The sequence below is a fragment of the Theropithecus gelada genome, chromosome 3 (genome assembly GCF_003255815.1).
Source record: "Theropithecus gelada isolate Dixy chromosome 3, Tgel_1.0, whole genome shotgun sequence".
NCBI classification, from domain to species: domain Eukaryota; kingdom Metazoa; phylum Chordata; class Mammalia; order Primates; family Cercopithecidae; genus Theropithecus; species Theropithecus gelada.
In genome coordinates this window covers 54111653-54136211 of record NC_037670.1, presented here as the reverse complement: position 1 = coordinate 54136211, position 24559 = coordinate 54111653, and the positions used below count along the sequence as shown (strand labels likewise).

The following is a 24559-nucleotide window of genomic DNA, read 5'->3' as shown; positions in this document are numbered from 1 at the left end:
GGAAGTGGCTCTCACCCCCCTTTCCCAGAAGGCTGGTATTTAGGGCTGGTGCCCCACAGAGAGGGCCTGGGTCCTGTCACCGAGATAAGACAGCAGTCACTTAGGCGCACTGGGGAGGGGCGATGGCAGGGCCATGTGGTTTTTGTCAGGGGCTGGGGAAGGGTGAGCGGAGGGTTGGTTCGCCTTTGCAGGAGGGGCGAGTGTTAAACTGGCGCACAGCCCCCGGAGGGCTGGCCTTCCTTGCTTTCTCCCTTCCTCCCATTACATTTCAGGTTGGGGCATCCTCGCTGAGCGAGGCGTCCGTGGTTGCAGGGCATTGAGCAGTGTCCCTGGCTCCTGTGCCCCCACCCCCAAGTTGTAGCAACCAAAGATGTCTGCAGACATGGCCAGCTGTTCCCTGGAGGCAGACCTGCCCTCTATTGAGAGCTGCAGTATTGGACCTGGCTGCCTGGACTTGGCCACACCAGCCCTTGTCCACTGGGACCATGTAGCTGAGTGCCCGCCCCAGACCCTCAGGCCTGATCCACATTGGCGACATTCGTCTCTCCCGGGCCACTCTCGGAGGGGCTGGGGTGCCTGGCAAGCCCAGAGTCTCAGGGATGGTGACATGCAGTCTTGGCATTCATGCGTTCCTGGAAACAGGGACATCACCGTGGCTTTGGATACCCCCTTTGTAAAGAGGCACCCTAGAGCATTTGTAAAGCTGCCCAGGTTTACCCAAGAAGGTTCAGGCTAAACAAAGCCTGGGGACACCACCCCAGCACTCACTGGGCTTTTGACTGAAAAACAGCCAATCCAATGTCTGGTATACAGTAGGTGCTTATTAAATACCTGTGGAAGGGTTGGTGCCCTGAGGAGAGGAGGCCCCTCTGTGGGTCTCAGCTCCCCTGCGTCTGCAAGACTCCAGAGTGGAGTCGGTTTTCTTTGTGTGTGTGCGTGTGGGAGGGTGGTGTGGGGACGGTGTGGCCGTCCAGGCGTGTGGATGTGGCTTGAGCGACGGAGGAACCTGCAGCCCTGGTCACCCGGCGGCGCAGTGGGCTGCCCTCCTGCCCCCAGCGCTGTGTTGGAGCTGGCAGGTGGGTGGCAGGTCTGTGTTGTTGCTGTGTGCCAGCTCTCAGTTTGCGTTTGTCGTCCTGCCTTGTCACTCAGGACAGGCAGCAGGACTCGGCCTCCCCAATGACAGCCAGGGGTGTTCGGGCCACAGGGACTGTTGTGTGCACGCGGGAAGCCGCCGCTGCCTTCCTCTGCTGACTGGGTGCTGTGAGTTCTGTCCTCCCGTGTCCCCAAACATCTTTGTGGTTGTTTTCATTTGAAATATTTTTCTTCCGCTGTGACTCTGACTTGAAAATAACTCTTATCTTAGCACAGTGAAGTTTCGTGAAAGGATTGCTTTTCCTCTTTTTATGTGGGAATAATTCACTGCCACTTGACTGGGACTTCCCTTCCAGTGGATTCCCAATGACAGAGTCACCATGGGAAACGTTCACTGTATGTGGTCTGGCTACAAAACAACTCCAAACCTTTTTTCACCAGCCTAAAACTAGAAAACTTATTGAACTTTAAAGACGTGTTTGAGCATTTCCAATTCAAAGAGAAAATGAAGTCGAATGGTTAGCTGCTCACAGCCAGTTTCATCCTTCAGTTTACTGCTTAGACTTTTAAAAAATCCATAACCTTCAGTTTGGTCATAGAAGCACTGTTAACAGCCCTGTTGTCCCCTCAGCTGAGTGAGTCCTGGAGGGGCAGCACCCCCTCCTGCCCTGGGGACTCGAGTGACGTCCAGCTATATTCTGTAAGGGGCCACTGACAGAGTTTAGCATTAACACCAAAAACACAGAGGGATGTTGTCACTGGTGTGAAATGTTTGAAAGACAAAATAGCTGGGCGTGGTGGCTCACACCTGTAATCCCAGTACTTTGGGAGGCCAAGGTGGGTGGAGCGCCTTAGGTCAGGAGTTCGAGACTACCCTGACTAATATGGTGAAACCCCGTCTCTACTAAAAATACAAAAAAATTTAGCCAGGCATGGTGGTGTGCACCTGTAATCCCAGCTACTTGGGAGGCTGAGGCAGGAGAATTGCTTGAACCTGGGGGGTGGAGGTTGCAGTGAGCTGAGATTGTGCCACTGCACTCCAGCCTGGGCAACAGAGCAAGACTTCATCTCAAAAAAAAAAAAAAATGTTAATATCTGTTGGTTCCCAACAGTGACCTATAATGTTGGTTGAAAGATGTTTGGGGATCTGTTTAAATCATATTGAGCAGCGTCTCTCGTGGTTTCAGAGAATATACTAACATAGAGAATGTATCGTTTTTGTTTTGAAGGTTTAAGTGGCAGAAGTGTTTTCAGAGGTTTCAGATATATAGAGACTGAGAGAAGTCAGCTCGCCCTGCACCCCCTTCCCTGCCGTGCTGTCGTCCATCTTTGTTTGTTGTTGTTGTTGTTGTTTGAGACAGGAACATACTCTGTTGCCCAGGCTGGAGTGCAGTAGTGCAATTGTGGCTCACTGCAGCCTCACTCTTCTGGGCCCAAGCGATCCTCCCAGCTCAGCCCCTCTGAGAAGCTGGGAACACAGGCACATGCCAGCACACTCTACTTATTTCTTTATTTTATTTTTATTTTTGGTAGAGATGAGGCCTCACTTTGTTGCCCAGGATGGTCTTGAACTCCTGAGGTTCAAGACCTCAGGAGGTCCTCCTGCCTCAGCCTCCCAAAGTGCCAGGATTTCAGGTGTGAGTCACTGCACCTGGCCTGAGTGTCCATCTTTGTGAAAGAGTCAGATTCTCGAATGCCTATGATGGGTTTGAACAACACAAGCAAGGGTGGGAGGGATTGACCTTATTAGTCTTGAGATATGTCTTAAAGCCATGGTGATTGAAACTATGTGGTTTTAGGGACAGGAAGAGACAAATAAAGCAATGGAACAGAAGAGATAGTGCAGATGCAGACCAAATACGCTGTAGGAATTGGGTGGGCTATAGCATGCATCATAAATCCTGGGGAAAGAATTTTGTAAATGATGTTGGGATATATGGATTCAGCTATATGGGAAAAAAAAAAAAAACAGAAATTGGATCCTTCCTCCAAATGCATCAGAGACCTACATGTCAAAGGTAAAATTATATAGCCAAATGAAATATTGCATAAAGAAGGCTTAAAAAGTGCAAACTGGTTGGGCATGGTGGCTCACGCCTGTAATCCTAGCACTTTGAGGGGCTGAAGTGAGAGGATCAATTGGGCCAGGAGTTGGGCCAGGGCAACATAATGAGACTCTGTCTCTACAAAAAAAAAATATATATATGAAAATTAGCTGTGTGTGGTGCCACAGGCCTGTAGTCCCAGCTACTCAGGAGGCTAAGGTGGGAGGATCACTAGAGCCCAGAAGGTCAAGGCTGCAGTGAGCTGTGATCATGCCACTGCACTCCAACCTGGGCAAAAGGGCAAGACCTCATCTGTTTTTGTTTGTTTGTCTTTTGAGATGGAGTCTTGCTCTGTCACCCAGGCTGGAGTGCGGTGGGGTGATCTCAGCTCACTGCAACCTCCACTTCCTGGGTTCAGCCTATTCTCCTGCCTCAGCCTCCTGAATAGCTGGGATCACAGACAGCCACCATGAGGCCCGGCTAATTTTTGTATTTTTAGTAAAGGCAGGGTTTCGCCATGTTAGTCAGGCTGGTCTTGAACTCCTGACCTCAAGTGATCTGCCTTCCTCGGCCTTCCAAAATGCTGGAATTACAGGCATAAGCCACCGTGCCCAGCCTGTTTTTTTTTTTTGTTTGTTTGTTTTTTAAAGTGCAATATGTAAGGAAAAAAAGTAGATAGATTTGACTATATCAAAATTGAAAATTTCTGTTTGACCAAGGACAGTGTCTAGATAAAAGGTGATATACTAGAAGAAAATGTTTGCAATATCTAAAACTGATGTGATGAATAACTAGAACAAAGTAATGCATGTCTAAAGTTCAGCAAGAAAATGGCAAAACATTCACTAGAAAACATGAGGCTGGTACAAGTTTGCAGCTGGAAGAAGGTGAAACAAGTGTGGCTAACACACACAGTAGGGGAGGCTAGCTTCACTAATGCCATTGCCACCCACGGCTGGCTCTGGCTACAGAGGAAGCTAGACAAAGATTTTGGCTCTGCATCCTCTAGTACAAGGCAAAGAAGTTGTGAGGGTTGCGGATAGCTAATCCACAGGCTGCCACATGTATACATATATGTTATTTAAAAGACCCGTTTATTTCCCCAGAATAAGAAACCAATGATGTCAAAGTCAAGGTTATGAAAGTTAGTTTCTCTGGCCTGCAGCCATGACCAAATGCCTAATGCAGGACAACCATCTCACCAATATGGGGAGCAAGTAAGTGCAGAGGAAGGGCCACACAAGCTTCTCTGTGGTTTGTGTAGCTGTTGGTTTCCAATCTTTTGGCAGATGGTCTGGTGGATGGATAGGATCATTTTCTTTTCTCATCGTCATTCCGTTCTTGGGAACCCACTCTAGTGTATTAATGAATACCATTCCAACATACCTTTCATATATTTGGATTCATATGTATCCTTAAGACATAAATAATATTTTGTATATGTTTAATTTACCTAAGTGGGATTGAACTATAACTCACATTACTTTATTTATTTATTTATTTATTTATTTATTTATTTAAAAAATAGAGACAGTGCCTCACTAAGTTGCCCAGGCTGGTCTCAAACTCCTGGGCTCAAGTCATCCTCCCACCTCAGCCTCCCAAAGTGCTGAGATTACAGCCATGAGCCACCACACCTAGCCTCACATTATGTTTTTGACACCTACCCATGGTGCTCTAGTCAACTCATTGCTTTTGACTGATGCATAGTTTTCCATTATATGCCTATACCATATATTCATTTCCTTAAGCACAGACACTCAATTTGGGTACAGATTCTTCCTACTAAAATGGTGACACAATGAACCTGTTGAGGGCCTGTGCAGAGTTCTCGGAGGCATTCTTCCAGGAATGGAGCTGCTGGATTAGAGAGCATATGTGCATGTCATTTCCTGGTGAGCACGACTGGACAGCAGCTTCCTCAGAAGCCTCCTGTGCCTGTGTGCCCCTTCACACCTTTAGGCACTGCTTTAGTCCATTTCTTGTTACCACAACAGAATACCTGTGGCTGGTAGTATACAAGGAAAAGAGGTTTATTTATCTCACGGTTCCAGAGGCTGGGAAGTTCCAGGGCATGGCCCCGGCTTCTGGTGAGGGCTTCCATGCAACATCATCACATGGCAGAAAAGGTCAAAGGGGAAGCAGACAAGTGCAAAGAGGGAAACCTGAGGGGTGCCCTGGCTTTATAGCAGCCTACTATTCTTGGAAACCCATCCATTCCTGTGAGAACTGATTTGGTCTTGCCAGAACAAGAACTCATTTACTACGGTGAGCACAGTACCAGCCATTCATGAGGGATCTGTCCCCACAACCCAAACACCTCCTACTAGGCCTACCTCCAGCACTGCCCCTTTGGGGATCAAATTTCAACATGAGTTTTAGTGGGGACAATCCCATCCAAACCATAGCACTGACTGTGCCGCTGTCCTCACCCCTCACTGACCCAGGATAAGTCTCCCCTGGAGACACTTTCAAATCCAAAGGTATTGCAGTGGAATGGAGTGTTATAGGAATGCAGCCATAGAAAGTCCGTAGCTGTCTTTTGTGAGCAGCTGTGCAATGAATAATTAAATGATTTCCCCAAGGTCACAACGTATAGATTTGAAATTGCCCCTCTATCTAGTCAAGACCCAAGAAACAGGTTTTCTAGATATTGATTTGCCAGAGACCTGGATGAGAAATAATTTTTTGTTCTCATTTATTCATAAATAAAATTTGGCTACTCTGTGTTAGGCTCTTGACTAGGGGCTGGATATGTTGCAATAGACAAAACAAAGACATCAATTTAATGGATTTATAAATAAATGATTTCATGGAGTCAGGAGTCTAGTGAGCAGTCAAAACAAAGATGTGGCTGGGTGCAGTGGTTCACGCCTGTAATCCAAGCACTTTGGGAGGACAAGACAGGCCAGAAGTTTGAGGCTGCAGTGAGCTATGATTGCACTACTGCACTCCAGCCTGGGCAACAGAGGAGACCTTGTCCCTTAAAACACACACACACGCACACACACATGCACATGCACACATACACAGATATAATCACTCAAAAAACATGTACAGTCATGCACTACTTAATGATGGTGATATGTTTTGAGAAATCCATCATTAGGCAATTTGTCATTGTTGGAACATCCCAGAGTGACTTCCACAAGCCTAGATGGTATAGTTTACTACACACCTAGGTTGTATGGCATAGCCTATTGCTCCTAGGTTACACACCTGTACAGTATATTTCTGTATACTGAATGCTAAAGGTAATTAGAACATAATGATAAGTATTTGTGTGTCTAAACATATCTAAACACAGAAAAGGAGTTCATTCACTTCCCTTTCTGCGTCTGCTGCTGCCATAGCTCCTGTGAAAAACTTTGTGGTGAAGGGGGGCAAAAAAAAAAAAAAAGCAGGTTCTGGCTGGGCGTGGTGGCTCGCGCCTGTAATCCTAGCACTTTGGGAGGCCGAGGTGAGTGGATCATGAGGTCAGGAGATTGAGACCATCCTGGCTAACATGGTGAAACCCCGTCTCTACTAAAAATACAAAAAAATTAGCCGGGCGTGGTGGCGGGTGCCTATAGTCTCAGCTACTCAGGAGGCTGAGGCAGGAGAATGGTGTGAACCCAGGAGGTGGAACTTGCAGTGAGTCGGGATCGAGCCACTGCACTCCAGCCTGGGCGACAGAGCAAGACTCCGTCTCAAATTTAAAAAAAAAAAAAAAAGAAGAGGAAGCAGGTTCTGAAGTTCACTCCTGATTGCACCCACCCTGTAGAAGATGGAATCATGGATGCTGCCAATTTTGAGCAGTTTTTGCGAGAAAGGATCAAAGTGAACGGAAAAGCTGGGAACTTTGGTGGAGGGGTGGTGACCATAGAAAGGAGCAAGAGCAAGATCACTGTGACATCCAAGGTCCCTTTCTCCAAAAGGTATTTGAAATATCTCAACAAAAAATATTTGAAGAATATTGGGCTGCGCCTAGTTGCTAACAGCAAAGAGTTACGAATTACATTACTTCCAGATTAACCAGGACGAAGAAGAGGAGGAAGACAAGGATTAAATTTCATTTATCTGGAATATTTTGTAAGCGTTCTTGAATAAAACTTGGGAACAACAACAACAAAAAAAAAAACCACACTGAAAAGAAACAGTAAAAATACAATATTATATTCTTGTAGGGCCATCATTGTATATATGGCCTGTTGTCCAAAATGTCATAATGTACGTGACTGCAACTACAAGTTGTTTTATGTGCTATGAAAAAGCAGCACAGGTGCTCATTTGGAATGGGGGTGAGGAAAATTCACTCTGAAGAGGTGAAATGTAAGCCAGTCTCAAAGATGACAACACACCAACCAGGTAGAGAGCAGTGGGCAGTCGGTGGGGCAGGAAGAGCATTCTGGGCAGAGAGAACAGCATTGTGCGGAGATCCAGGGATGAGAGAGAATGAAGCAAAGGCAGGCACTGGTGCAAAGGGGAAAGTTGCAGCAGGTGTGGCTAGACAGATAGTTGGGGGAAAGATCAATCTGGCTTGTTATGTATTTTGAATTTTACACTGCATATAATGGGAGATCATTGGAGGGATTAAAAGATGACTCTGGCTCCTAGGTAGAGAATACTTTGAAAAGGTCAGTAATAGGAGATTAATTCGGTTGTTGTAGAAGTTGAAATGAGAGTTGATGGTGGCTTGCACTAGAGTTATAAGGGAACAGGTAGAAAGCAGTAGAGGGATTTTAAGTATATTCTGGAGGTGAAATCAACAGAACTTGTAAATGAATTGGGTGTTGAGAATGCAAAAGAGGGAGGTGTCCAGAATGACTCCCAGGTTTCTCATATCAAGAGTTGGATAGAAAGAGATGCCATTTCCTAAAATGGAGACTACTGAGAGAGAAGCAAACTATGGGAGGAAGAGTTAGAGTTCTCTTTAAACTATGTTAAGTTAAAGACATCCAAATACAGGTGGTAACCATGGGCAGTCAGATAATATGGATCTGGAGTTCAAATATAGGTGGCAACCATGGGCAGTCAGATAATATGGATCTGGAGTTCAGACAGAATCTGATTAAAATATGAATTAATCTGTAAGTAGGAGATATTTAAAGCTGTGGAAATCAGTAGATTAACCAGGCAGTGAATGTACATGCAGTGAGGAGAAATGAGGGCTTAGAATACAAACTGGAGGAACTCCCAACATTTAGAGGTCAAGTAAAAGAGGAGGAATCAGCAAATTCGACTGAGGAGTGGCCAGACATGTGGAAGACAACATAAAGAGTATGGTGTTGCTGAGGCCAAGATGAAGCTACGATAGGTCAAAGAAGATGAAAATCATTGGGGTCATGGATTGGGCAACATGGAGGTCACCAAAGACCTTTCTGATAGCTGTTTTTGAGCATGCAAGCCAATGTTGAAATGGATTGAAAAGAAGGTATTTATATTTCTGGCAATATATGGGATTAATTATCCTGGAAAATCTTTCTGTGTAAAGTGCCTGGAAATGTTGGATAAATACAAGAAGTCATTTTTTTAATGCATATCTTACCCAGGAAAATAAAGGAAATCTCTAGGGGTGGAAAAAAAGAGAGATGCCTTGAAACCTCAGAATTTTAGCTGATTCTGAAACTAGAACCGCCCTAGAGGCATTTGCCAGTCTTGGAAACTGAGAAACTTAAGTTTAGCAGCTGTCCAAGAAGAGACAGAAATCTCTTGGGACCTTAAAAGGTAGGAAGTTAGAATTGAGACCCCTCCAAATACAATTGGAATCCTCAAAGGGTGACACATTGAGTGAAAAATGGAACAGGAAAAATCTGCTACCTGGTGAAAGGAGATGGCAAAGGAAGTTCTCTCTCTTGACCTGGGTGGGAAAAACTAAAGACTGTTCCTTAGAATTGAAAACCACATGTCCTCTCACATGTATTTGGGGTTCAAAGTTGCACCACCTAGATGTTGTGGATAATCCCTGGATAAGAAATTACACTGTATGTAATTCTATAGTGTACAAGAACATCTACTGGAAACAAAGCAAATCCTCTTTGGAAGGACACATCCTCTACACAGGCATTCCAAGCCTCACCAGAAATGAGCTCACAATCCAAAATTACAAGACACAAGAGTGCCACTCTTGAGTTCTTGGACAACAACAAACTATATGGTTTCTCAAGAGCATTTGGAATTAGAATCATTAGTTATAGAGTACTAAATATGTATGTTTAACACGTTTAAAGAAATAAAAGGTGGGGGAAAAACATGAAAGAACAGAATGCCATCTACAAGGAAGAGAAGCTTGGAAAAGAACAAAATAGTGTTTCTAGTAATAAAAATATAAGTATTTAAGTGGATATTTCAATGATGCTTAAACAGCAGACTAAATACAACTGAAGAGAGGACTTGGAGGTAATCTGGCATCACCCAGAAAGACACATGGCTTAAGAGACATGGAGGACAGAGTGAGAAGGTTGACAGCGTGTCTAGATGAAGAGAAGCAGGAGACAGGTGGGAGAGCATATTCTGAGGAAGTGCCTGAGAAGCTTTTGGAGATCATGAAAAGCATGACTTCTGATTCGGGAATCATAGTGTATCCTGGGTAAGATTATATTTTATTTATTTATTTATTTATTTATTTATTTATTTATTTATTTATTTGAGACGGAGTTTCGCTCTTGTTGCCCAGGCTGGAGTACAATGGCGCGATCTCAGTTCACCACAACCTCCACCTCCCAAGTTCAAGCAATTCTCCTGCCTCAGCCTCCTGAGTAGCTGGGATTACAGGCATGCACCACCACACCTGGCTAATTTTGTATTTTTAGTAGAGACGGGGTTTCTCCATGTTGAGGCTGGTCTCGAACTCCTGACCTCAGGTGATCCGACAGCCTTGGCCTCCCAAAGTGCTGGGCTTACAGTAGTGAGCCACCCCGCCCGGCCTGGGTAAGATTATTAAAGGGAAATCTATGCCTGGACACACAGTGGTGGGATCAGACAGGGCACTAGGGACAAAGACTTTTACAGCTGCCATAAGAAAAGGCAGACGAGCAGCAGTTCATGCAGCTGTGGAATCCTCAATGGGAACCAGAGGACAGCAGAATCATGCCTTTAAAGCATGGCCAGAATACAAATGTTGACCTCGAAATGCTACCCCAGCTAAACCAACGTCCAGCAACAGCCCAAGAAACAAGACAGAAACTGCTTTCCACCAACGGGTTCCCACTATGAAGGGGTCTTTGGACTTCCAAAGGGTGCACGCTAGGGTGAAGTGGGCAGAGGGTGCCCCAGAAAAGACGCACATCTGAGGTGTCAGGGGACTTGGGGAGCAAAGAATTAGATGGGTAAAGTTGCGCAAATATGTAAAATAGTGGTAATGAAGGGTTGAGTTTGGCCGGTTATAGACAACGTGAGCCCTGTCCACCCCCATCTAGAGCCCCCCGCGCAGCGGGAGGGGGCCCTCGGCCCAGAAAGCCGTGGCTTCCGTGAACCCTCGCGCTGGCGGCCGGTGCGCAGGCGCCCACGCGTGTACGGTAGGTTCTGGAACGCGGCCGCTGAGGGGTCTGGCGCCATGTTGGGACTGAGGGGAAGGAGGAGAAGCTCCTGAAGCGGCGGGCGCGCAGCGGGAGCGGGAGTGGTGTCCGACCAGGGCAGCTAGAAGCCCTGCCCTTCCCGCCTCAGAGGATCATGACCCGGGCGGCGACCGCGAAGGTCGCGGTGGTGGGGGACGTGCCCTGGAGGGGCGGGCGCTGAAAGATGATGCCGTTTCCGGTGACAACCCAGGGACCACCGCAGCAGGCGCCGCCGCCGAAGTGCTATGGCATCTCCTCGCCTATCAGCCTAGCGGTCCCCAAGGAGACGGACTGCCTTCTCACCCAGAGGCTAATAGAAACCCTCAGGCCCTTCGGGGTCTTCGAAGAGGAAGAGGAACTGCAGCGCAGGATTTTAGTTTTGGAAAAATTAAATAATCTGGTAAAGGAATGGATACGCGAAATCAGTGAAAGCAAGAGCCTTCCCCAGTCTGTAATTGAAAACGTTGGCGGAAAGATTTTTACGTTTGGCTCTTACAGATTAGGAGTACATACGAAAGGTGCAGATATTGACGCCTTGTGCGTTGCACCAAGGCATGTGGATCGAAGCGACTTTTTCACCTCATTCTATGTTAAACTGAAACTACAGGAGGAAGTAAAAGATTTAAGGGCTGTTGAGGAGGCATTTGTGCCAGTTATCAAACTGTGTTTTGATGGGATAGAGATTGATATTTTATTTGCAAGATTAGCACTACAGACTATTCCAGAAGATTTGGACCTAAGAGATGACAGTCTGCTTAAAAATTTAGACATTAGATGCATAAGAAGCCTTAACGGTTGCCGGGTAACCGATGAAATTTTACATCTAGTGCCAAACATTGACAACTTCAGGTTGACTCTAAGAGCCATCAAACTGTGGGCCAAGTGCCACAATATCTATTCCAATATATTAGGTTTCCTCGGAGGTGTTTCCTGGGCCATGCTGGTAGCAAGAACTTGTCAGCTTTATCCAAATGCAGTAGCGTCAACTCTCGTGCGGAAATTCTTCTTGGTATTTTCGGAATGGGAATGGCCAAACCCAGTGTTACTGAAAGAGCCTGAAGAACGGAATCTTAATTTGCCTGTATGGGACCCAAGAGTAAATCCCAGTGATAGGTACCATCTTATGCCCATCATCACACCAGCATACCCACAGCAGAACTCCACATACAACGTGTCTGTTTCAACCAGGATGGTCATGATTGAGGAGTTTAAACAGGGACTTGCTATCACACACGAGATTTTGCTGAGTAAGGCTGAGTGGTCCAAACTCTTTGAAGCTCCAAGCTTCTTTCAGAAGTACAAGCATTATATTGTACTTCTGGCAAGTGCACCAACAGAAAAACAGCATTTAGAATGGGTGGGCTTGGTGGAATCAAAGATCCGAATCCTGGTTGGGAGCTTGGAGAAGAATGAATTTATTACACTGGCACATGTGAATCCACAGTCATTTCCAGCACCCAAAGAAAATCCTGATATGGAAGAATTTCGTACAATGTGGGTGATTGGGTTAGTGCTAAAAAAGCCAGAAAACTCTGAAATTCTCAGTATTGATCTCACCTATGATATCCAGTCTTTCACAGATACTGTTTATAGGCAAGCAATGAATAGTAAGATGTTTGAGATGGGTATGAAAATTACTGCAATGCATTTAAGAAGAAAGGAGCTTCACCAGCTGCTGCCTCATCATGTGCTTCAGGACAAGAAAGCACAGGCAACAGAAGGTAGAAGATTGACAGATCTGAACGACAGCAGCTTTGACTTGTCTGCAGGCTGTGAAAACAGCATGTCTGTGCCTTCATCTACTAGCACTATGAAGACAGGCCCATTGATTAGCAGTTCTCAGGGTAGAAATAGTCCTGCCCTGGCTGTAATGACAGCATCGATGGCTAACGTACAGGCTACTGAAATTTCCTTGCAACAGATGAATACCAGTGAAAGTTCAGGGGTTGCATTAAATGAAAGTATTCCTCACGCTGTCTCTCAGCCTGCCATTTCTCCATCACCAAAGGCCATGGTCGCCAGAGTTGTTTCTTCGACATGTCTCATAAGCCATCCAGACCTTCAGGAAACGCAGCAACAAGCATATCTAATCCTATAGTTGGAGCCTAGAGGATATTCTTGCCTCATAAAGAAGAAAGGACCAAGAAAAACAAAACAGAAGAGGAGAAACTCAATACAAAGACAAGTATAACTCCATTAGAAAAATTCAGACAGCATCTTCTCTGTTGGCCTCTCAGGTAACATCAGTATAGATCTTTCCAGTATCCCCATTCTCCCTGCAAATCCAGTTCCTGTTATCAAGAATTCAGTAAAAAAGGTTGAATGGTTAAAAACAACGTCAAGGGTCCATGAACAATATCTGCCAACTCAACCTGTCGTCTTCAAATACTAAAGAAGGAGAATGAAGGGTACAGAGAATGACTTGAAATAGATTGAGGCTTATTTGGTAACTTCCTTTACTGGGCCAGTCTTGATCAGAAGTCCACATTAGTATGTGACAGCTAGAGGTACTGTTATTAATGTGTCAGCAACAGTTACATTAACTATTTCAAAGGACTACTGCCCTTAAAAAGAAAAAAACCTTTCAGCTATATTTGTACCCGTGACTGACATCTGGATTGGATTTATGTTTGATGATTTGTTGGGAAAATTTGCAATACAAACGGGTATCAGAATTCCTTATACTGATGATGCACTTTATATTTTTTATTAGAAAGTAGAACTAATTTTAGATTTTTCAAATTGGTGAATTTTATTTTTCCGTGAAGAGGTTTGTTCACTATTAATCTTAAAATTGGATACCATTGTGCAGTGGTGTACTATACTTCACAGAAAGCATAAAAGTACATCTAGCTCAGTCCCTATGAGGTAGCTGTAACCCTTTAAAATGAAATGTCAACTTTAAGGTATGTGTTTGACATCAAAACAATCATTAGTAGGTCTTTGGTTTTGATGGCACACTATGGAGAAAGGACACACTGGTTTCATCCATAGAACTGTTTTAGAGAGTAATCAGCGATCAAACATTTTCTTTGAGCTAACAAAGCTCCATGTTCTCTTTTCCTCAATCATTAGTCCTAAAACAAAAAAGCTTTTTGCCTCCCCCTCTTCTCTTTGCTTGTATGGGCACAGTATGCTTATGTGTCATTTCACAAGAAAAAAAGAATAATATTCTCTAAACCATGATGTGAAACCGACAATCCTGTGGCCACATGGCACAAACACCAAATATTGGTTACAATGAAACACCACATTTTAGCAAAACTTTACTAAATGTAATGTCTATGAGATATGTTTCTGATCTTGGATGACCATTTGATCGCTTCATATGAGAAGTTTTGTACATTCCACAGAATACCTCCTTATAGGAAAGTTAATTTCCAATTGCACACATAAGCAAAAAGGCATTTTCTTCAAGAATTTTAAGCACATTTTTATTTTTAAATGATTTATCAAAATTCATCTCTAAATTTTACATGTAGAAACATAAAAAAGTAATTTCTAGCAAGCACTTGACATCTTATTGGCTTTCTGCTCTTTTAGTCCACAAAAGATTAGCAATACTTTAAGTTGAAAAAAAAAGATCCCTCATAATTAAGCAGTAGAGCATCTATGTTTAGGAAATGTGAGGGGCAACAGATGTGAATGAATGAAAGTTTAGTCTTTCTTAATCTAGACAGCAAACTTAACAGGCTTTCCAATTAGCCTTGCTTTAACCCCTCCTGTCCCTTCTCTGACTCTGCACTTTTCGTGTTAAACTGCAATTACTTAAACTCTTTCTTGTCTTTCTGGATTAATTTTCTAAAGTTGGAATATAGTCATGTCCTTTTAGGCTGTAGAGACTTTTCTTTCACCATTACCTTCTGATCTCTAGTGTACAGTATTTCTTTTTCTCACATCTTTGCCCTTTCACCACAATAATAAGTCGGGTGAAGTGTGCACAGTATCTGTATTTTGAATGGCTATGGTGTTAGGTTGAAATGGCCAGGCAATAATTTAGTCTGGTCATTTTGTTTACACATGGGGAAAAAAATTAGTTTATTAAACATTACCTGTAACTGTATCTGTTTTACCAAGCTGGAACCTTGGAACTTTTTATTTCTAATTTTTATTAGTTGAATGTCAGACCATTTTTCCTGTGATGTACCTAGTGAGTGGAGTTTGCTTTGTTTTATAGTATCTATACTCCTGGTATATTCAAGCACTGTTTTGAAAACAGATGACTTATTTCTCCATTAAAAATGCAATAAAAATAAATGGCAAATAAGCAAAGTGAAACTAAAATACTGGACAGTAGTACGATTTAAATCTAAGATATGAATTCAGATGTACTTACATTGTTCTGAAGGAGGGTAGAAACACTGATGAACTTTTCAACTTTACTCAGTCTAGAATGTAATAATGTTTAGGGAAACATGAAAAGGTGAAAATTTCAAATCGGTAAAGATAAAAAATGAAGTTAAGCGGAATCCAAAAGAAGGCAGGAAAAAAAGGGGGAAAGCATACAAAAAAATAGAGTAAAAAGAAAACACAATCTATGGTCATGGAAATGAAACCAAATATATCTGTCACTACAATAAATGGACCAAACTTCGTGTTTTAAAAAGGCAGAGACAGTCAGATTCCATGGGAAAACCAAGTCCAACTGTATGCTGTTTTACTTAAGAGAGACACAACCAAAATAAAAGGATGGGAAAAAGGCATGCTAATGAAAAGAAGGTGGTATAATAACAGTATCATTCAAGTAGGTGTCAGAGCAAAAATAATTATTAAGGGCAAAAGGACCATGCATTAATGATAGAAGACCTACCGCATCAGGAGCATTGAATAATTTAAAACTTGTCTACACCTAATAAATCAGCCTCAACATAAAATAACAAAGATGAACAGAAATTGCTAAATATGTCATTATCATAGAAGATTTCAAAACAGCCTTTCATTAACTGATATCAAGCAGATAAAAATAGAAGGGAAACAGTTTTTGAACACGGCCCAGCGTAGTGGCTGGTGGACTTTTCGCATTAAGGACCAGATAGTAAATATTTTCAGCTCTGTGAAGCCGTCAGGTCTCTGTCGCAGCTACTTAACTCTGCCTTTGTAGAGGGCAATCAGTCATAGACAATATGTAAACAGATGGCCAGGGCTGGATTTGTCACCCATCCCCCTCAGCCATTGTTTGCCATCAATGATCTGGTGAACATTTGTTATGGAAACTTCCACCCCACAATTGGAAAATGCATATTATTCTTAAGTATTGGGTGTGTACAAAAATTAACCTCATGCTATATCAAAAGTAATATTTAACATACTTCAAAGTATCTGATTTATAGGACATGTTCTCTGACCACAGAACAGTAAGTTAAAAATTAAGTAACAAATAGCATAAAGAAGACACAAAAAAGCTCAAGTCATAAAAGAAGAGGTTGGTATAATTAAGAGATTTTTTTTCATCAGATAATGAATAGTGAAAAGTGAAAAACTGAAAAACAGGCCCTAAGCTGGGAGAAGATTTTGTGATAAAACTGACAAATCATTACTATCCAGAATATATTAAGGATGGCAAAGGAAAAAGTCTATTTTAAAGATCAATAGGCCGGGTGCAGTAGCTCATGCCTGTAATCCCAGCACTCTGGGAGGTCAAGGCGGGTGGATCGCTTGAGGCCAGGAGTTCAAGACCAGCCTCGGCAACATGACAACATGACAAAAAACCATCTCTACTAAAAATACAAATAGCTGGTCATGGTGGCACGTACCTGTAGCCCCAGCATGTACCTGTCTGTCCCAAGAGGCTCATGCAGGAGAATCGCTTGAACCCAGGAGATGAAGGTTGCAGTGAGCTGAGATCGCGCCACAGCACTCCAGCCTGGGTGATGGTGAGAGTCTGTATTTAAAAAAAAAAAAAAAAAAAAAAAAGCTGGATGCAGTGGTTCATGCTCGTAAACCCAGCGTTTTGGGAGGCCACGGCGAGCAGAACCCTTGAGGCCAGGAGTTTGATTCCAGCCTGACCAATGTGGTGAAACTCCACCTTTTGTATTTTTCTCTACAAAAGATACAGAAATTCGCTGAGCATGGTGATGCGCACCTGTAATCCTAGCTGCTTGGGAAGCTGAGGCATGAGAATCGCTTGAACCCAGGAGACGGAGGTTGCAGTGAACTGAGATCACGCTACTGCACTCCAGCCTGAGCGACAGAGCAAGACTCTGTCTTGAAAAATGAAAACAATAAAATCCCCAACAACCCAGCTTTAAAAAATGGGCCAAAGAAATGCATAAGCATTTCACAGAAGAGGAACTAGGAACGGTCAATAAATGTGAAAATTTGCCCAATCTCAGTAATAATAAGGAAAATACAATATAAGACCAGAGAAGTATTTCTATTTTCTTTATTTTTCTTTCTTTCTTTTTTTTTTAACAAAAATATAAAAGTCTAACAGTGTCTAGGTATAGTGAGGATGAGGAGCAATGGAAACTCGAACACGGTGCCGGTGAGAACATGGTGCAAATTGTTTTGGCCCCTTTGGGAAGCAGCTTGGTCTTATCTGGCACAGTTGACGACGGGCCCACACTCTGCGTTCCAATTATTCTACTCGTAGGTCTTCACCCTTGTGCTGTGGGACACTGATGTACTTCATCTTACTGATCCCCTTAGTCTTTGGGGTGACCAGCGTCTGTGGGACCACAGCCATGTCCAGAACCCTACACACCTTCTAGTTTACCTCCAGTGTGCCATTTAAATACCATAATTTTCTCTAGTATTTCTCGTGGTGGTAGAAAAGTCAGCACTTGAAAATGAGTATTTATATCAATGTTTTGTCATAGCCTAAAGTTTCAAACAATCCACATATCCATCAATGAGGGAATGGCTGGATGATGGCATATTTGTGCAATAAATACCATAAAGTTGTAAAATTAAACCGTAGCTACCTGCGTCAATGTTAGCTGTGTCTCATCATGTTGGGGGGAAAAGCACATTGCAGAAAAATGCACAGAGCGTGATACCATTTATATAAGGTTTCAAAATAAGCAAAGTAGAGCAGTATAATTTAGGGTTCCAAAAATGTGTGGTGTAACTATAAATGAAAAAAGGCCATGTTAAACACGGAATCCAGGAAAGTGATTCCCTTTGGTAGGATGAGAGGTGGGGACAGGCAGGAAGATGTGCTTGGGAGGGTTGATGTGATTCTGGAACTAGTTCATTCTTTTTAGGTTGGGTGGTGGATGAAATGGTGTTCATTTTGTTATTAATCTAAGTTACAAATGCTTTCATATGTGTGAAATATAATTAAACAACCAATACCAAAGTGGTATCTTTTTGTTTTTGTTTGTTTGTTTTGAGACGGAGTCTCGCTCTGTCGCCCAGGCTGGAGTGCAGTGGCACGATCTTGGCTCACTGCAACCTCTGCCTCCCGGGTTCAAGCGATTCTCCTGCCTCAGCCTCTCAAGTAGCTAGGATTACCAGCACCCGCCACTATGCCTGGCTAATTTTGTATTTTTAGTAAAGATGAGGTTTCTCCATGTTGGTCAGGCTGATCTCAAACTCCTGACCTCAGGTGATCCGCCCGCCTCAGCCTCCCAAAGTGCTGGGATTACAGGCATGAGCCAACACGCCCGGCCTACCCCCAGCATCTTCAAGTCAGCAGTGGCATGTCGAATCTCCATCATTCTTTTGAGTATTTGACTTCCTTTCTGCTTTTTAAACAGTTCATGTGTTTAGGTGAGGCCCACCTGTATAATCTCCCTTTTGATGAACCCAAAGTGAACTGATGAATAAACTTATTTACATATCTGCAAAAGTCTATTTTGCCATACAACAAAACATAATCATGAAATGACACAAACAGTTCCCACTCATACTCAAGGTTGGAGGGCGGGTTATGCAAAGCAAGGGTCACTGGGGGTCATCTTAGAATTCTGGTTGCCACAGTCTGCCATCTGGCCTGCAGTAACCCATAGTTACACCCGCATGCAAAACACACTCACCCCATCTCAAGGTCCCCCAGTCTCATCCTATTACAGTATCAGTTCAAGTCTAAAATCTCATCATCTTAATCTAAATCAGGTGTGAATGGGGCTTCTGGGTATAATCCATTAAGTACCACTCTTGGGGCACTATTTCTTTCCATCTGTGGACCTGTGACACTAAAGATACAAGTATCTGCCCCGACCCTCCCAACTTACAAAGGTGGGACAGGCATAGGGTAACAGTCACTCTGGTTCAAAAGTGAGGGAAATGGACCGGGCACGGTGGCTCATGCCTGTAATCCCAGCACTTTGGGAGGCCGAGGCGGGTGGATCACATGAGGTCAGGAGTTCGAGACCAACCTGGCCAACATGGTGAAACCCCATCTCTACCAAAAATACAAAAATCAGCAGCGTGTGGTGGCACATGCCTGTAATCCCAGCCACTTGGGAGGCTAAGGCACAAGAACCACTTGAAAGGCGGAGATTGCAGTAAGCCAAGATCATGCCGTTGTACCCCAGCCTGGGCTACAAAGTGAGGCTCTGTGTTTAAAAAAAGGAGGAGGAGGAGGAGAAGAAGAAGAAGAAGAGGAAGAGGAAGAGAGGGGAAATGATCACTCTTGTAATTCAAGCATTTTGGGATGCTATGGTGGGAGGATGGCTTGAGGCCAGGAGTTCAAGACCAGTCTGGGCAACATAGCAAGACCCCATCTCTACAAAAAATAAAAAATTAGTCAGGCATGGTGGCACACACCTGTGTTCCCAGCACTCAGGAGGCTTAGATGAGAGGATTGCTTGAACCTAGGAGTCTGAGGTTGCAGTGAGCTATGAACACGCCACTGCACTCCAGCCTGGGCAACAGAGCTAGACCCTGTCTCAATAAATAAATAAATAAATAATAGGAGAAAATGGAAGGTAAAAAGGTGCCACTGGTCTGGCCCAAAGCATTTTTGAACTCTAGTGAGGCAAATTCCAGTCCAGTGGAAGTTCTTTTGTTCCATTCCAAAGCCTGGGGATAGTCTCTTAGCTCTGCCTTCTGTCGTGTCGGTGCCACCCTCTGGGATCTTGGCTTCATCCTGTGAGTCATCTTTCCCTCTACATGGACGGTAGCATGTTTATCAGCTACTTCCTGTCTGTAGCCACCCCCTTCATTTTTCAGTGTCTCTGTTCCTTTCAGTCTAGGCCAGCAGTGTTTCTGCTGGCATAATTTTCTGAAGAACTTGTGGGCCGGATGAGGATTTCACGAGAATTCACTCCATTAGACAGAAGCCACATCCATAAATGTCTCTGAGATAATCCCTTCTCTACTTTTAGCTGCTGGTGAGATGGTGGAGGGACAGTGCTCTTGAACTTCCTTGAGGTGCTCTGTTTTGACTAAGAAAAATACATGAGAAACACCCTTACTCTACTGAGTCATTTATGTGACCAGGTACCCTGACCTTTTGGTCTTCCTGGGTTTCAGCAAAGGGTTGTCCAGGCCCACACTTGGTTTTTCCTCTCTGCCTCCCATCAGAAGCCATTTCTGACTTTTGGCATCTCTTGTCATCTGGAGAGGCTGTGCATTTTCAAACTTGTCCAGTCCTGGTTCTTATTTTGCTGAACAGTTCTTCAATTTCTCTCTCTCCTGTTGCCTCTCACCATAAGCAGCAAGAAGAAACCAGGGGGCACCTTCTATACTCTGCTTGGAAACCTCCTTGGCCATCTCTTCAGGTTCAGCATTTGCAAATTCTGCTTTCCAACAACTGCAGGATGACAATTTCAGTGAGCTCCCTGCCCTCACATCACAAGATTCCTCCTTCCTCCAGTTTCCAGTAACATGCCTCTCACTTCCTTCTGAGCCTTTGCTGGCAGGTTTGTGAGCATCTAGGTTTCTGCTGTTTGCAGCAATTTTGCCTTTCTCTGAGGTGATTTAGGAAGGTTCTCACTTTATTCTGAGAAAGAAGCAATGTCTTTACTGTGCACATTTCCTAGTAGCCTGTTCAAGGTAATCTAGACTTTTTCCATCCTGCTTCTCAGAGTCCTTCCAGCCTCCACCTATTGCCTGATTACCAAAGCACCTTCACGTTTTAGGTATTTGTTACAGTAGCACCCCATTTCCTGGCACTAAAATCTGAACTTTTCTTTTCTTTTTTTTTTTTTTTGAGACGGAGTTTTGCTCTTGTCACCCAGGCAATGGCACGATCTCGGCTCACTGCAACCTCCGCCTCCCAGGTTCAAGCAATTCTCCTGCCTCAGCCACCTAAGTAGCTGGGATTACGGGTGTGTGCCACCATGCCTGGCTACTTTTTTTTTTTTTGTATTTTTAGTAGAGATGGGGTTTCGCCATGTTGGCAAGACTGGTCTTGAACTCCTGACCTCAGATGATCCACCCGCCTTGGCCTTCCAAAGTGCTGGAATTCCAGGCATGAGCCACCACACTCGGCCCTGAACTTGTTTTCTATTGCTTGCAACTACAAGTACAGCTTAAAACTATACTATTTAACTTACATTTTCCACAAGTCAGGAGTCTGGGCATGGGGGAGCTAGACCTTCTGTCCAGGTCTCACACAGCTGCACTCAAGGTATCGGCTGGGCTGCATTCCTCTCTGGAGCTCAGGGATTTCTTTCAGACTCACAAGTTGTTGGCAGAGTTCAATTCCTTGTGGTTTTAGGACTGAAGCCTCTGCATCTCTCTCCTCCTCTCTCACTGGCTTATAGCCGGGGACCACTCTCAGCTCCCAGTGACTGCTGTCAGGTTGTCCCCGTGATGCCCTGGAGAACTTCCGTGGCATCACACACTTCTCACACTTCATCTCTCTCTGACTTCTCTTCCGTGACCAGCTGGAGAGAACTCTGGGCTTTGAAGGAGCACACGTGATTAGGTTTGGCCCAATGAATAACCTCCATATCTCAAAGTCAGCTGATAGACAACCTTAATTATTATATCTGCAGAATCTCTTCTCCCATGCAGCATAATCACAGAGTGAGCCCAGAGGGCAGAGATCATGGAGCCATCTTAGAATTCTGCCTACCATAGTGACCTTCCATGCTTTTTCTGTGCTTATATTATTCTGCAGGGGACTTCTTACATATGTATGTACATACCTACAGGGTTCTTTTTGTCAAAGATTTTTGTTTTTTTGTTTTTTGTTTTAAATGGAATCATCTGTGTAGTGTGGGTAAAAGGAATGAAGAAAAAAATGAAAAGAAAAAAATGGGGGAATCATATACTTAGTTTTCTGTATTTGTCATACCAGATCCTGTCTGGAAATTACATCGTGTGTTATACCGCCAATGCATTCATCTTAATGGTTATGGAATATTCCTTGGTGTAGACGAAACACTGTGTATTTGGGGATTGTTAGGAACAATTTTGCAACTTACCTTCCTACGTATACCATATTTCACCAAAGAAAAGATGTTATCAGTAGTAAGATCACCAGTGTTAACCAACATAAAAAATACAATTAAACTAGGACATAATACTTTCTTATTATCTAGGATTTTTATTTTTTACTTAAGCTATATGGTATCTAAAGATTTATTTCAACACAGATTTTGATCTGTATTCGTTTTGTGCATACACAGAAAGGTATGCAAGACTGAAATGAATTTAGAGTCTAAGTCTTTTCAAATCAGAGCCGTCCCTGTCCACACTCCCCACACAGTATCATTTTATTTGTCCTCAAACGGATTGGTGATGTGGCATCCCCTGCTGTCTCATCTCTAGTATGTTCTTCCAAGCCACTTGCATATTCAGTCTGCAAGTTTGTTGCAGATAACAGCTGGAAGGTATGTTCATTCTTTGGATGGTCCTGAATTAACTGAAATGTTGCAGAATCTCGCCCCAGGCAACAACAACCAAGTTCTCACCTCACAGCTGCAGCCTGGCTGACATTCCACAGAATACAGGATGTCTTCCAGTTCCAGAGATGTTAGAAGATAAACACGTGTGTTTAGGAGTTGATGGAATTAATCCTATGAATGTTCATTCATTCATTCATTCATTCTTGTAGTAGAATGAAAACTATGTACACTTAAAAATTTTTACTTATTTTCACCAAAGTTATGTATATATATGCACAGTTAAAGCAATACTTTCTCATTACTAATTAAAAGCAAAACAGCAGTTCTCTGCCATAGCCATTCCTTCTTCCCAGTATTGAACTCCCCACAACCACTTTCAACTGTGAACTGTTTCTTTTTGGCTTTTAATTCCTTATCTTTTTTTTTTTTTTTTTTTTTTTTGAGACGGAGTTTCCCTCTTGTTGCCCAGGCTGGAGCGCAATGGCATGATCTCGGCTCAACGCAACCTCTGCCTCCCAGGTTCAAACAATTCTCCTGCTTCAGTCTCCCAAGTAGCTGGGATTACAGGCATGTGCCACCATGCCTGGCTAATTTTGTATTTTCGGTAGAGATGAGGTTTCTCCACGTTGGTCAGGCTGGTCTCAAACTTCTGACCTCAGGTGATCTGCCTGCCTCGGCCTCCCAGATTGCTGGGATTACAGGCGTGAGCCACCAGGCCCAGCCTAATTTCCTGTCTTTAAATAACAAATGTATCCTACTATGTCTTGATTTTTAAAAATTTTAGACATTTTCTAGTGACTTCCTTCAATGGAAAATGAGAACTTAGGTCTTTTCACCACCCCCCTCTCCAAATTTCCAATTCCTATTGCCCAATCTTCTCAATATAGTTATGTTTTTTTTTAGATTAATAATCAGGGTTTGCATTTTTATGATCATGTGTAGCTTTTCACAACTAAAGATGGATCTATACAAAGATTGTTTTTCCTTCCTGTCCAACTTTTTTTTTTTTTTTTTTGTAGTTAATTATTGTCCTTCTTGCTTGTCCGTTCTTTTCCTTGGTACTTTTTATTATTTCCACATTCCCTTAACAGTCTTAATTGTCTTCCCTCTTTTAAGATGTTTAGATATATTCAATATCTTATCAATTTCAGCTTCTTGGAGCCGTCTTCCTTGTCTCTGTTGGATTATAACGTAAAGAAATGTATTTGCTGAGTTTTTTTTTTCAGTTTTATTATAAGAGGTATTTTTATACCATAAAATTTACCTGTTTTTAGTATACAATCGAATGAATTTTTAGTAAATTTACAAAGTTGTGTGATCATCATCACAGTCCAGTCAGCATTTTTTTTTTTTTTCAGACTCTGTCACCCAGGCTGGAGTGCAGTACCGCGATCTTAGCTCAGGAGATCGAGACCATTCCTGGCTAACACGGTGAAATCCCGTCTCTACTAAAAATACAAAAAAAAATTAGCCGGGCGTGGTGGCGGGCGCCTGTAGTCCCAGCTACTCGGTAAGCTGAGGCAGGAGACTGGCGTGAACCCGGGAGGCGGAGCTTGCAGTGAGCTGAGATCGCGCCGCAGCACTCCAGCCCGGGCGACAGAGCGAGACTCCGTCTCAAAAAAAAAGAAGATTGTACCTCTGGGACAAAAGAGACAAATACGCAGTGGTGGCTGAGATGAAACAGCGCCCTCCACAGGGCTGTCGGTGTTGGTGGCCTGCCCAGCGCCATGCTGGATGCGGTGAGCAGGACTGTGCTTCGCTGGTAACCGTGACCCGCTAGAAGAAAAGGGCTCACAGGCTTCCCAGGGTAACTAGCTACGGCCCCTGGTTTCGGCTGGAGAAAGTTCTTGGTTCCGCCACGCCGCTCTCTCCTCGGCACAGCCGTGGAGAGCTCCGTCTCCATCTGTGTCTGCCTAACAAATGGCTTAAGCATTTTATCTCCTCAGTTACCCATTATCTTAATTAGGTTTTCAGTTGCTTCTCATAGAGCGCGATTGTTGTTCCCTGAGTAAGACTCTAATTAGTATGAGGCGGTCCAAGTTTCATCATGGAAATAATTCCCTAGAGTATGTAAAAAAAAATAATAATAATTTCTTCTCCCTCTAAAAAAAAATGGAACCTCTTAATTTGCCGACAATTTGGA

The 24559-nt window shown here is 43.5% G+C and overlaps 2 protein-coding genes and 1 pseudogene across 2 annotated transcripts in view; all 3 read left to right on the top strand.

Annotated features, from left to right (window-relative positions):
• Positions 1-24559, top strand: part of RADIL (Rap associating with DIL domain) — an 80903-nt gene that overhangs the window by 11410 nt on the left and 44934 nt on the right. The window lies entirely within an intron of this gene.
• Positions 983-7185, top strand: LOC112620535 (annotated as a pseudogene).
• PAPOLB (poly(A) polymerase beta) lies at positions 10617-14936 on the top strand. Its single transcript, XM_025380880.1, has one exon. The coding sequence runs from the start codon at positions 10857-10859 to the stop codon at positions 12768-12770; it is 1914 nt and encodes a 637-aa protein (XP_025236665.1). The 5' UTR covers positions 10617-10856; the 3' UTR covers positions 12771-14936.